The sequence below is a fragment of the Quercus lobata genome, chromosome 6 (genome assembly GCF_001633185.2).
Source record: "Quercus lobata isolate SW786 chromosome 6, ValleyOak3.0 Primary Assembly, whole genome shotgun sequence".
Classification (NCBI taxonomy): Eukaryota; Viridiplantae; Streptophyta; class Magnoliopsida; order Fagales; family Fagaceae; genus Quercus; species Quercus lobata.
In genome coordinates, this window is record NC_044909.1 from 48,706,030 (window position 1) to 48,720,814 (window position 14,785).

General features: G+C 37.7%; 2 protein-coding genes across 2 annotated transcripts; both read left to right on the forward strand.

Moving 5' to 3' along the window:
• The first annotated feature begins 3,255 nt into the window (after positions 1-3,255).
• On the forward strand, positions 3,256-3,843 carry LOC115950410. Its single transcript, XM_031067614.1, has one exon. It carries the CDS (start codon positions 3,256-3,258, stop codon positions 3,841-3,843), a length of 588 nt encoding a protein of 195 aa, XP_030923474.1.
• Positions 3,844-4,261: 418 nt separating this feature from the next.
• Positions 4,262-7,606, forward strand: LOC115993709 (linamarin synthase 2-like). The gene is made up of 2 exons (XM_031117663.1): positions 4,262-4,841; positions 6,502-7,606. The coding sequence occupies exons 1-2, from the start codon at positions 4,331-4,333 to the stop codon at positions 7,431-7,433; spliced, it is 1,443 nt and encodes a 480-aa protein (XP_030973523.1). The 5' UTR covers positions 4,262-4,330; the 3' UTR covers positions 7,434-7,606.
• Positions 7,607-14,785: the final 7,179 nt, after the last annotated feature.

Sequence of the window (14,785 nt, forward strand, 5' to 3'; positions counted from 1 at the left end):
GTTAATTTTTTTTTTTTTTTTTATATATATAGAAAAGGCTTTCATGTTATTAATTTTTTTCTTAATAATTTTTTAATGGGAGTTATATATATGAAGTTATTTATAATCTTAAAAGATAGTCATTTAGTTAAAAAAAATCCATAAAAATAACTAAATAAATAAATTATTAAATTTTTAAAAACACCTTGAATACAAAAAAGTTAGTAGGTTTTGAATACATTTGTATAGTACCTTGGTTTTGGATCCATACATTTGTGTATTTTTCATTGTACATATGGTTTTTTGTTTGATTTAATTTGTATAGAATTTTATTTAATTTTTAGGTTGGATTAAAATTAATTGGTAGCTGATTTTTAGTGTAATGTATAATTTTCAATGTCTTTCACACCCTTAGATTTGATTTTCACAAAGCTAGAAATAGGATTAAGGCTGATCAGTTGGAGTAAAAGAAAATTTAAATAGTATTAATGTCTTAAAACACCAAAAATACCGTTTGAGAAGTCCACCTATTCTCTAAGTTTAATATCAAGCGATGTAAATTTTTTTTTTTTTTTTTGTGCATCTATTTTTTTTTGAACCCAAGCCCAAAAGTTTAATGAATGAAAATTATTTCTTTTGGATTGTGAACTTTGTAATGACATAAAAGATATACCGGTTATAGAGTGTCACAATTATCATTTTTCTTAAATGAGAGTTATCAATTTTAAAAAATATATATCCTAAAAGGCAGCCACTTAATCCTAAAAGGTAGCTAGTTATTACAAATCCATAACAAAATTTTCAAATGCTAAAGACTCTCACGTTGTAAACTCAAAATTTTTTTTATTCAATTTTTTAAAATGGTAATTATGTAATTTTATTTAATCATAAAAGATAGGCACTTAGTACACATCCATAACTAAATTTTAGGATGCTTAAAAAAGCTATAAAAAATAATAAATAAATAAAACTAAGAAGGGCCGTCAACATTACCATTCATTTATTTTTTATTTTTTAATGTTTTTTTTTTTTAAGTGCAATGAAAGGCATAACAAAGGACAATATTAAATTTCACATGGTAGGATATTTACAAAAAATAATCTTTAACAACTACTTTATAGATTGACTACCATTTCACTCACCCAAATTCATCCAATATGCCAGCTATGTAATCTAACAAAATTGTTGATATGTCACCCTTAAAAAAAAAAAAAAAAAATAGAGAGTAAGGCTTATATGTAAAAAAAAAAAAAAGACAAATAATAGGAGGAAGAAAAAGCACCACTTTGAACACATACACTACAATAATTAGTCAAACCTGATAACTGTGTAAAAAAAAAAAGACAATATATATATATATATCATTTCCATTCTTTTAAAAAGACTCATTAATTAGAGAAAATATTAAACACTCATAAATAAAATTAAAAATTATAAAAAAAAAATAAAAAAATAAAAAAAAAGCAGGAATCCCAATGCAGTTCAACCTAATTTGATCTTTTTTAGTATTTATATTTATCTATCATTATCAAATTTTTTGTTGGAGTTGATTATCATTATTATTAGATTATTCTATTAAGCGTGTCAGTATTAAACTCAAGGCCTAGGACTTTAGGTCATTGATAATTAAATTTATTGATCGTTTTGTCATACTGCATGATGCTTTGATGCTACGCAAATTCTCAGTAATTGACCGCAGCCTAAGCTATGTCGTCATGGCGGAGAGATGAACCAAGTTACGTAATACTATTATTCTGATTATAAAATTTTTGCATCATTAAAAATTTTGGCAAAAAATTGAAACAAATTAAGTCAAGGGTCTAAGCCCTCACAGATCAAAGTCAAATTAAACTTTGCCGGTGAGATTGAAATAAAAGGGCTATTTTACACAAATATTTTACTTGTTTCTAGAATATAAGAAGTGGTTTATGAATTAGAAAACCAAAATAGAAAAGACCAATGTACATTGACATACACATACCATGAGCAGGAGTGAATTTGAGCAGAGCAAATAGAAAAAATGATGATAATGGTGAAAAGAAATGAAGAATAACACAAAATTGAGAGAATTGGATAACTGTAAAAGAAGTAATTTGAGTTTGAAAACCAACGTGAGTGTAATCCTATTTTGTAGATAACATTTTACGTGAGAGTTAAAGAAGCATTTTTACCAAATTTTGCCCCCTACTTAAATATAGACTATAGGGGTATTTTGGATAAAAAAAAAGTCCAATCCAAATAGGAGAAGCTTTTTAAATAGAAGTATAAATAAAGGCCAAATTGGATTCATTTGAGTGAGAGGCACTATTTCTTGATTGTACAACTTCAAAGACAATTATGTAGTTTGTATTAGAAATTAACTCCGTAAAACAAAGACCTTAATCAGTTAATTGTGGCAGTATTTGTCAATGTGTGTAATATACATTTCTCTTAAGAAACAATTTGTAGATAATATGTTTCTTATAATTGTTATAGTGGTATTTTGGAGGGGGGAATTCCTTCGTATCACTCCTTCTACATTTAGTGATAAAGTGGTATTAGCATCTAAGCACGCGCATTATTTTAAGTAAAAGTTAAAAATTTTCATCAATTATGATTAGGAACTACTACATTTTCCAGTTACAAAAATACTTAGGGGGTGTGATGAGTGTTATACATATGCGGGTGAAATATTTTTTTCATCATACCCCTAGATTTTTTTATAATTAAAAAATGTAGTGCGTAATCGCATGCTTAGATGCTAGTATAAATAACAATTTTAATAATTAGAATAACCAGAAAATTAATGATTATGTGATATTGATTTGGCAATCTGGGTAAAAATTGTTTGAATGCTTAGCTAATACGAGGACAAATGGTGTCAAAATATGTAACTTTGGAGCGGTTACAGGAAGTTATTAGCTAGTTACTTGCTGGAAATAACTATCCATTATCTTGTTTATGTTGTGTGGAAGACTTTTTGAGAGCCATGCGCTGTGCAGGTTATCCCAAGCTCGCTCAAAATGTCATCTAGAGATCAAGATTGCAGAACTCCGAAGATCCAATGATCAATAGAAGTTGTTGCATCCAGATGATGTTAAGCAGTCAAGCTACTGGAAGAAAGCTTCAAATGGGTACTTAAATCGATTTTCCTTGCAACCAAGTTCTAAACTATCTAACAAGTTCCAAACAAAGTAATGTACTTGGCTTAATAATTGGTTAATTGGCGCAACCAAGGTCTAAACTATCTGATTGAAGACCCCGTGTGTACCTTACTCGAGACTGCACCAGGACGCAATGGAACTGCTTCAGGAATACAAAGCAGCCCAAACAATAGAGGGACCAGCTGACTCACCTGTTCAGGACCAAGAGCTTCACCAAGTTCCTACCAAATGGAAACCGCCATGTAGTAACTTCTACAAAGCAAATTTCGACGGAGCCGTATTCCAAGACTTACAAAAGGCAGGCATTGGCGTGGTCATTAGGGACTCGAACGGTGAGGTAATCGGTGCACTTTCTGAGAGCTCCTTTCTACCAGCAACAGTAGAAGACGTGGAGGCAATTGCATGCAGAAAGGCAGTCTCCTTTGCGAGGGATCTAGGTCTGGAGAAGGTGGTCTTTGAAGGCGACTCAAAAACAATTATCAGAGCCATCAACTCTGACTTTACGTGTCTTGCTTCCTCTGGCCATATTGTTGATGATGTCAGAACCTTGGCTTTATTTTTTAATTCCTTTTCATTTATACATGCTAAAAGGAGTGGTAATGCTGTGGCCGACAAATTGGCAAAGCTAGCCAAGTACACCCACAGTAAGGTATGGTATGATGACATACCCTATGATGTGAAACAACTTGTACTGTTGGACAAAAGTTTCTGTCAAGTTTGAATAAAGTGTGGGCTTGTTTCTCAAAACAAAAAAAAAAAAAAAAAGTTCTAAACCATCTAAAAATTACTTTGACACCGTCAATCTCAACTTATTTAGTACTTAATTTTTTTTTAATACAAGATAGAAAATTTATTTTAAATTAATCTAAGTAAATATATTTGTGAAATTTTTTTTTGGTGATTTGAACCCAAGGTTTTGCCTTTTTTTCATTCCACCAAAATTTTGTACTTGTGAAATGACTATCACATAAATGATACAATAATCATTTAACTCATTGATGAACAATCGAACTGTTTATGCAAACCTATACGGTGCATGTGACCAAATAAGATATTTATGTCATCTGATCTTCTGATTATGCTACACCCATCTAACGGCTAATATTGAAGCATTTTGCCTATAAAATGGCAGTAAGGCGCAAAGCTCGGAAAGCTATCCCAATTCTGAAACCCAAGTATTTGATTCTAATAGCTTAAAAATTGGTTCCATGGGTTCAGAAGAAACCCCAAAACCCCATGCAGTTTTTCTCCCATACCCATCACAAGGCCATTTAACACCCATGATGCGACTAGCCAAGCTCGTTCACTCAAGGGGCTTTCATATAACCTTTGTTAACACTGAGTTCAACCACAGACGCTTAATCAGGTCCAAAGGACTTGACTACGTAAAGGGCCTGCCTGATTTCCGGTTTGAAACAATACCAGAAGGGTTGCCACCGTCCGATCGTGATGCAACCCAAGATATCCCAGCGCTATGTGATTCCATAAGAAAGAATTGTTTGGCCCCGTTTAAAGAGCTAGTGCTTAAGCTCAACTCATCCGAGTCTGAAGTGCCTTTGGTTACTTGCATAATCTCTGATGGCTTCATGAGTTTTGCTATTAAAGCTGGTGAGGAATTAGGCATCCCGGAGGTTCAATTTTGGACTGCCTCTGCTTGTGGCTTCTTGGGATATCTCTACTTCACTGAACTTATCAAAAGAGGCATTATTCCATTTAAAGGTACACATTTGTCTACTTTTGTTTTTCCAAGCTTGGATGGTACTAAGAATACAAATCATATAGCTTATGATTTTTACTCCACCGATTACAATTTATCTTTTATTATTTTTTACATTTTTCTTATAAAATAACTTAAGTTTAAAATTAGAAGAAAAAAAATAGATATATTACATGTTGTAATTGGTGTAGTATAAAGAGGTATACAAAGTGGTACAAAGGATTTTTAAATCTAGTATAAATGGGTTATGATTCTAAGTTTTTTATTTTTTATTTTTTTTCACTTATTTTATAAGTATGAATGGCACAAATTAAGAAGATACATGAACATTTTCATTTTCATAAATTTCACATTTCACGTTTAAATGGCTTGATATTAGATAGACTTGACAAATGGGTCGACTCAGGTCAGGTTTATCAAGTTAGAGTAAAAAATGGATCATGCTAAACACATTGAAGATCAAGTCAAGTGAGTTGTGGGTTGGTTTGTTCAGGTACTGGTCAACTCGTATTTTTCTACATACAAAAATGATAATAATAATAATAACAATATATGATCATATTGTTTTTTTTTTCCCTTCTTGTCAATACAAATAAGAGAAAAACTAAAAAATACTCAAAAATAGAAGTTAAATAATGCACAAATTCTTCAGTTTACTTTATACAATCTAAAGTTCAATAATGGTATCATCACCATAAAAAAACAAAAGAAAATACTAAATATCGTGGTCCATATCAAGTTATCAACCTAATCATGTGCACTTATTCTTGTTGCATGTAAAATAACAATAATAAGTTAAATTAGCTAGAATGATAATTAATTTTTTTAGTTTTTATTTTTATTTTTTATTAAAAAAAGCTTTATAAATAACACATTACATATTAGGTAAAGAAAAATGAGTAAATATTTAATATGAATTATAACAGCATTATAGCTCAATACCAAAGGGTAAGTTTTAAAGAAAGACAAAAGCAATACTAACAGGGTAAAAAAAAAAACTGTCCAAAAAATCCAACTTTTGTTAATTATTGACTTGGCAAATATCTGGTAAAGCTACTTTCCAATGTCGTATCGTGTTGGGCCCAATTTGTCCTGGTGATGTGAATTAAAGGGGGGAAAAGTTTATTTTATAATGGGCTGTATGAGTACGAGAAATCATATAATAGCGAGACAGCCGATAAATATATAGTGATTGCCGGAAATAAAATAAAAGAAGTCTAGTTTTGGACTAATAATAAAGAGGCTGAGGAATTGTAAAACACAGTTATGAGACTCTTTTTGTCTAGCTAACATCTGATCATTGTTGTGTAGCACTGTAGCTCATACATCTGAAGGATCACATGTACACCTAGTCTTGTCCCATTTGCTAGTCACTTAATTATGAGAATGAGTATTGTAATTTCTAACTTTGTATGTGATCATAAATTTATCTTTTTCTCCTAGAGTGGTGAGTAATGATCTTATGTCCAAAAAAATATACACAAGTTAAATTTGCGTTCACAAGACACATGAAAAGTGATTACTGTTGTGAAAATTTGTATTTGGAGTCTGGGACATGCAATATCAACATGATTTCTATTTGTAAAAATTGAAATATTTAGCTGGCACAACTGTGACAACTTTTCCTAAAATTTAAGCAAAATGTATTTTCAATGTTTACAGATGAAAGCTTTAAATATGATGGCACTCTTGAGACACCAATCAATTGGATACCAGGAATGAAAAACATCAGGCTTATGGACCTCCCTAGTTTCATTAGAACCACTGACATCAATGAAATATTGTTCGACTATTCGGGATCAGAAACACGAAATTGCTTGAATTCTTCGGCAATCATCTTCAACACATTTGATGAGTTAGAGCATGATGTCATAGAAGAAATTACAGCGAAATTTCCTCACATTTACAATATAGGTCCACTTTCCTTGCTAGAACGGCATTTACCAGAGAACCAATTCATGTCTATAAGTTCAAGCTTATGGAAAGAAGACTCAAAATGCCTCCAATGGCTTGATAAAAGGGAACCCAACTCAGTTGTGTACATAAATTATGGAAGCATGACCATAATCACAAAACAACAGTTTGATGAATTTGCATGGGGGCTTGCAAATAGCAAGCACACTTTTTTGTGGATAGTTAGGCCTGATGTGGTAATGGGAGATTCAATAATTTTGCCTGAAGAATTTTTTGAGGAGACTAAGGATAGGGGATTGCTAACAACTTGGTGCCCCCAAGAGAAAGTGCTAGCACACCCATCTATAGGGGTTTACCTAACACATTGTGGTTGGAATTCGATGTTAGAAAGTGTATGTGCTGGTGTGCCTATTATTTGCTGGCCTTTCTTTGCTGAGCAACAAACAAATTGTCGGTATGCATGTACCACTTGGGAGATTGGTGTGGAGGTTAACGAGGATGTTAAACGTGATGAGATTGAAGCACTTGTTAAGGAAATGATGGAAGGGGAAAAGGGGAAGGCCGCAAGGCAAAAGGCTAGCGAATGGAAGAAAAAAGCAATGGAAGCAACTAATATTGAAGGATCATCATACAAGAATTTTGAAAGATTAATTAAGGAGGCTCTCCTCATTGGTGAGTAAATGGTAAAACTATCCTGTGAATATCTTAGGCTATTGTATTTACATCAATAATAATGTCATCCTGTCATGTTTTGCATGTGGGAAAGTGGTCATCTCTATTTGAAATGCATTCATTTCATGTTTCAGATTAAATATTGCTGATCTAAAAGTGTAAGCCTGCTACCTCATTTAAACTTTTAAATGGCGTGACAATCTGTAAATTATTAGATTCTAGAATTAAAATCTTAACCATGAAATGAGCTTTCTTCATTTAAAAGATCATGTTCCCCATTTATGAGGTAGGACATAATATGGGTTCACTTTGTTCATTTTTATTATGTAATGTTTAGAAGTTTAAGATTTAAGATTTTATAAGTTAATGTATAATAATTTATGCTATTGTTTTAATCGCAATTTTTTGGGGAAAAAAAAAAGATTTATAGAGTGTTTAAATAGTAGACCAAGATTCAAATAATGATAAATTGTAATCGGTTTATTTACTTTCATCTGGTTGATTTCAAAAAAAATTTCTTATATATTCAAGAAGTTCCTTGTAAATTCAAGAATTTGCGACAAGTTAGAATAATATACAAACCCTTTTATGCTTTTGCTATACGTCGAGCTTGTTAGTATCCTGCAATGCTAAAAGGTGAAGATGAAACAATTGCATTATTTATGGGGTACAAGTCCTCAGTGTGGCCGTGAAGCTAATGGTGAGATGATATTATAATTATAACTATTAATGCTCTTACTGATCAACAAATCACCATCTTAATTCTCTGCTACATTAATTTTCCAAAGTGGACCCTCGAAAAAGGCCCACAAGGGCCCAAGTCAAAAACCCAAACCAGCGTTTCTGTATAACATGAGGAAATCAACCTAGTCACATGCCTTGAATTAAGAGTGTCTATGTGGCAGAACGGGACGGGATCCAACATAAGACTGAACAACCTCAAAATCTATGGCAAATGACCAATATGACCATCGTTCATTCAAAAAACAATATTTTGGAAGGTGAGTAAAATGGCTTGATCTATAGCCAAAGCTTGCAAAGAAGCTTAAGGTGCGCTGAGTATGTGGTTCAAGGTTTGAATCTGAATATGGATTCACTTAAGTTGCCTTCCTCAGTAGTTTAATGTTCATTAGTGTTCCTCGTGGGACTAAGAAATTATGGCTTATCGTGACACCCTTACATCCCAACAAAGTCCCGAACCTAATGGATAGGGTGTTACTATAGTCACGCCCAAGTAGGATTGTCACGTTGGTTTTTCACTACCCTTTTTTGTTCATTAAAAATAAATAAATAAATAAAAACCTTGCAAAGGAGCTCAACCCGTCACAATTAAAGCCCCCCAAGGAGATAAGGTTTGGTAAGAAGAGGGGAAGATATGGTATTGTACCATTTTGTCACGGCTTTTGGCTATTGTGCTTGCAAGGGAAACACATATGTCCCCAAAAAACAAAAGAGAAAGGGAAGCTACTACAAGATGCATGTCAAGTCCATTGAAAAAATTGTACATAAAATTTAAATTAAAAAATATATATAAAAAATAAAATAAAAAAACTAAAAGCTAAGCTTATAGTTGATGCGAAACATATACTAAATTGGCTCCTTCACTTGGCCTTTATTGGGATATGGCATCAGACTATTTTGGATAGGATTCCAAACCTCTTAGATTTGACTGGTTCTAGTTGGGCAGCAAGTCTACAAGAGTTGGGATCAAAGTTCCCTTATAGCAATAAGCAATTACTCTATTTTACCTGTGTTTGCAAAAGGAGAAGTATCGACTAATTCATGTCATTTCATTAACATAACATTTTTTTTTTTTTCCGTCATGTTAAAACTTTTGGAGCAATGGCTAATAAACTACTTTTAAAAAGTCTTAACACCATCCTTATTGAAAATATAAAAAATTATTAAAAAAATTAATTAATTTTTTTTTTATATAAAAAGATTTTGAAAAATATTTTTTAAATTAATAATATTACGACATCCATTAATTTATCTTCTTTTTTTCTTTTTTCTTTTTTCTTTTTTTGGTTTTGATGTTTGTGCCCAAGCTGATAGTGGCATAGTAGAACCAAAGGCTCATTTTGCGGGAGTTGACTCCCCTATTTTTAACAAAAGTCCAAACCAATAGTTGTCCAATCAATTTGCGACACGCGTCTAGGGTATAACTGTTAGAAATACTGCCTATATGTATAATATACCCTCAATGTTCTTCAAGCATGGAGTTTTCATCGGATAAAAGTATCAATATAATCATATGTAGCTGTAGGCAATATCTTCACGACTGCACAGAACCGTTTCTTTTTTTATCGAGGAAAGGGGAAAAGGTTGACTGAAACATTGGCACCCCAGAGAATTCTTGAACGGTGGTGCCGAAACGTGGTATTTAGGCTGAAGAACCACGTATATGTGAAGCACACGTGTTGCAGGCACCACTTTTAGTGTTTGACTGTTAGTTTCATGGAACCACAGTTGCTCCAATGCATACAAAAAGCAAACAGCTAAAATGATAGAGATGGAGAATTCAATATGAAGGGGATAAAATATGACCTGACGGGCCCGATTTAATGGGCTTGACGAATCCGAGTCCGTGGGCCAACGGAGGGCTAGCCCAACTTGCGCCAAGGCCCATCGTGGATAGATACAACAAAAAACCCTGGATAAAGAGTACTTGCTGCCTACGCCTGAATCATCTTAGAAACCCAAAGAAAATAGGAATCCTAGCGCAATAGGGATTCTAGAAGATACGCGCGCTGAAGCAAGATCTTCTCTACAAGGAAAGACCTTACTCACCACGTTTGGAAATATTCAAGTAGAGTCCTATAAGGAAAAGACTTCAACACCAAGGAAAAGAGGCCAACCTTCTACTACTATAAAAGCCCCAATACCCTCACAAATCAAGGTACGCATAATTTACCCTCTCTAGCACTCTAGAGTTGTGAGAATAGTTATAACTTGACCTTCGAAGGGTATTTGGCCGGCACCACACCGGTGCTCTCTATTGGGTCTCCTCTTTTTTGTTATGCAGGTGCTGCTTCGAGCGTGCGAGTACTGTGTGACTTATTGGTGATTTTTTCAGCATCATCAGTTGGCGCCGTCTATGGGAAACGTTTCACGAATTATAAGCCATATTATCGCTTCCTGGACAAAAGAGTTGCATGGTGCTCACTCGCTCAATGGCAACCACTAACGATGTTCAAGAAGAAGAACCCACCACGACCGCACTCGAGAAACAGGTTAAGACTCTCGCCGCGGCCGTAAAGCGCCTCACCAAACAAGAATGAACCAGCGTTGAAAGGAGGAATCAAGAGGGACCACAGGCCAGTAACACCCTAAGCAGACCAGAGCAACAAAACATGAGCCTTCCCTCCCTTGCAAATACGGCTCCGCCACCTATTATTGCGGAGATGCAGGCAATGAAGGAACAGATGGAAGTAATGATGAACGCTCTCAAGGGACGAGTGTCCAGCGATCTTGACGACCTTGTTAACCGAACTGACTCGCCATTCATCGCTTCCGTCAACTTCTTCCCCCTGCCGAGTAAGTTCTGCATGCCACATATGGATAGTTATGACGGGGTCAAGGACCCTCTAGACCACCTAGAGACCTTTAAGACCTTGATGCACCTTCAAGGAGTAGCAGATGCAATTATGTGTAGGGCCTTCCCTACAACGCTGAAGGGTGCGGCAAGAGTTTGGTTCAGCAGGTTGACGCCCAACTCTATCAGCACCTTCAAGGAGCTGAGCGCTCAATTTACTGCGCACTTCATCGGGGGACATAGATACAAGAAGTCTACGGCTTGCTTGATGAGCATCAAACAGCGAGAGGAGGAGACACTGAGATCCTACATATCCCGCTTCAATAAGGAGGCATTCTCGATCGACGAAGCCGACGACAAGATACTTGTAGCGGCATTCACTAATAGGATTAAGAAGGGGAAGTTTTTGTTCTCCTTGTACAAAAACAACCCGAAGACCATGTCAGAAGTGCTTTACAGGGCCACTAAGTATATGAATGCTGAAGACGCGCTGCTGGCCCAAGAAGAAAAACCCAAGAAAAGGGAAAGGCAAGAAGACACACGACAGGACCAAGGCCTAAAGAAGGCAAGGACAGGAAACCGAAGGGATGAAAGACGCCCTAAGCCCCTGGGAGTAAGATTCACAAGCTTCACCCCATTGACTGTCCCGATAGACCAAGTCCTAATGCAAATCAAGGACGAGGGGACTCTGACGTTCCCTGGGAAGCTGAAAGGTGATCCCAACAAGCGATCTAGGGATAAATATTGCCGCTTCTACCGTGACCATGGTCATGACACGACCGATTGCTATGACCTAAAACAGCAGATTGAGACCCTCATCAAACAAGGAAAACTGCAGAAGTTCATCAGCAAGGAGAGAACAGATCCACCCCCACAAGACCAGCACCCCCGACGGGAGAATGAGCAACCAAGACCCCCCAAAGGGGACATAAGAATGATAGTGGGAGGAACAACTGCAGCCGGGTCGTCAAAAAAAGCTCGCAAAACCTACCTTAGGATGGTACAAAATGTTCAGCTGACGGGAACCGTGCCAAAGATAGCACGGAGAGAAGGCCCCATTATCCGATTCTCTGAAGAAGATGCGCAACATCTTCACCACCCACATGACGATGCACTCGTCATCAGCATACAAGTAGGAGACTACAACATGCACCGGTTGTTGGTCGACAATGGCAGCTCAGCAGATATCCTATACTACTCGGCGTTCCAGCAGATGAGGATCGACAAGGAACGATTGATTCCGACAAATGCCCCGCTCGTTGGTTTCAGAGGGAGCCGAGTATTCCCCCTGGGCGCGGTCACATTATCTGTTGTGGTAGGCGATTACCCCCAACAGATCATCAAGGACGTAACATTCCTAGTGGTCGATTGCTCGTCTGCCTACAACGCTATCCTTGGACAACCCACGATCAATTCGTGGAAGGCTGTAACTTCAACCTACCACCTGATGATTAAGTTCCCTACCGACTATGGAGTGGGAGAGCTGCGCGGAAGTCAGGTGGCCGCACGTGAATGCTATGTAGCCATGATGGAAATGGAGGATCAAGTCCAGGCCTTGAATATAGAAGAGCATCGGACGGTGACGGAGCCAGTAGAGAAACTTGAAGAGATACCCCTTGAAAATTCCGATCTTAACCAAACGACCAAAATTGGAACCCTCGCTAATCCCGCAATCCGTCAAGAGCTCATAACCTTTCTCAGAAGCAATCGAGACATATTCGCCTGGAGCCATGAAGACATGCCAGGAATAGACCCTTCGGTCATGGTACACAGATTGAATGTATCGCCCTCCTTTCCACCCGTCCGACAGAAGAAGCGAGTGTTTGCCCCCGAGCGAGATCGGGCCATAGCGGAAGAAATCCGCAAACTACAGGAGGCGAGCTTCATTAGGGAGGTTTATTACCCCGACTGGCTGGCAAACGTGGTGATGGTTAAGAAAGCAAGCGAGAAGTGGAGAATGTATTTGGATTTCACTGACCTGAACAAAGCCTATCCCAAGGACAGCTATCCTCTCCCACGGGTCGACGTTCTTGTGGACTCTACGGCTCAGCATCAGTTGTTAAGCTTCATGGACGCTTTCTCAGGTTACAACCAAATCCAAATGCACGAAGATGATCAGGAGAAAACTTCTTTCGTAACCAGCCAAGGCCTCTTCTGTTATAAGGTGATGTCATTCGGCCTAAAAAATGTAGGCACAACGTATCAGAGGCTTATGAACAAGATGTTCACGCAGCAAATCGAGAGAAATGTCCAAGTCTATGTTGATGACATGCTAGTAAAAAGACGAAGGGAGGAAGATCACTTAGAAGACCTTAGAGAAACATTCAACACCCTTCGCTCCTACAACATGAAGCTCAATCCGGGAAAGTGCGCTTTCAGAGTGATGGCGGGAAAATTCCTAGGGTTTATGGTGTCTCAAAAGGGGATTGAGGCCAACCCGGACAAGATCCGAGCCATAATGGAGATGGCGCCCCCAAGAAATGTGAAGGAGGTATAAAGCCTCAACGGCAAAATAACGGCATTGAATAGATTCGTGTCAAGAGCAACAGACAAGTGCTTACCCTTCTTTCGCACATTGAAGAAATCTTTCGAGTGGACTGCCGAGTGTCAGCAAGCATTCGAGGAGTTAAAAGCCTATCTATCTTCCCCACTGCTGCTGAGTCCCTCGCAACCAGGTGAAGAGCTTTTCCTCTACCTGGCCGTCTCCCCCGCTGCCGTCAGTGCCACCTTGATCAGAGAAGAGGACAACGTGCAGAAGCCCATATACTATGCCAGCCGGGCGCTTCGCGGAGCTGAAGAAAGATACCTGCCCATGGAAAAACTCGCTTTCGCATTAGTCACGGCAGCCCGTAAGCTTAAACCATATTTTCAAGCCCACACGGTGATCGTCTTGACCGATAAACCTTTGAGACGGGCAATGAGTAGTCCTAAAGTCGCTGGTTGATTGGCACTATGGGCCATAGAGCTGAGCGAGTTTGACATCCAGTATTGACCAAGAACCGCTATCAAGGGACAGATCGTCGCGGACTTTATAGCAGAATTTACGAGCGACGAGGGCGAAGGGGCAGATGAGGTTCCCCAGTGGAGCATACATACAGATGGATCATCCAACAGACAGGCCGGAGGGGCCGGCATCATACTACTAGGCCGAAGGGGACACGGTTGAGTGTATGGTCCGTCTAGACTTCCCCATTACCAACAATGAGGCGGAATATGAAGCACTCGTGGCGAGGCTCGATCTTGCCAAAGCAGCAAGGGCCGAGAGCGTGATCATTTATTGCAACTCACAGGTCGTTACTAATCAAGTGAATGGAGACTATGAGTGCAAGAATGAGAGGATGCGGAGGTATCTTGATCAAGTAAGACAAAGAGTAAGCGACTTGAAAGCCAAAGTCGTCCAGATCCCCAGAGGAGAAAATGAGCAGGGCGACCGCCTTGCCAAAGCCGCTTCAGGAGAACATATGATCACCCCCAATAACGTACTCTCTTTTGTTCAATTCTATCCATTAATAGATCCCGACGATGTACAGGAAATTGGCTTCGAGAACAACTGGACCACACCACTGGTTTCCTACTTAAAGAATGGCGTCCTGCCAGACGAGAAGGAAGCCGCAAGAAAACTGAAGGTCCAGGCAGCAAGATTCATCTTGATGAAAGATGTTTTGTATAAAAGAGGTTTCTCCAGTTCATATCTGAGATGCTTAGGAACGGAAGAAGCGGACTACGCCATGAGAGAAATCCACGAGAGTATCTGCGGAAACCACTCAGGGGCACGGTCGTTAGTACACAAGTTGATCCGAGCTGGATACTACTGGTCTACAATGT

What these genes read in the sequence shown, in the direction of transcription:
- LOC115993709 (XM_031117663.1), top strand. Translation starts at nt 4,331, where the DNA reads ATGGGTTCAGAAGAAACCCCAAAACCCCATGCAGTTTTTCTCCCATAC. An exon ending in AGGCATTATTCCATTTAAAG is followed by an intron (nt 4,842 to 6,501) that starts GTACACATTTGT and finishes CAATGTTTACAG; the next exon opens with ATGAAAGCTTTAAATATGAT.
- LOC115950410 (XM_031067614.1), top strand. Translation starts at nt 3,256, where the DNA reads ATGGAACTGCTTCAGGAATACAAAGCAGCCCAAACAATAGAGGGACCA.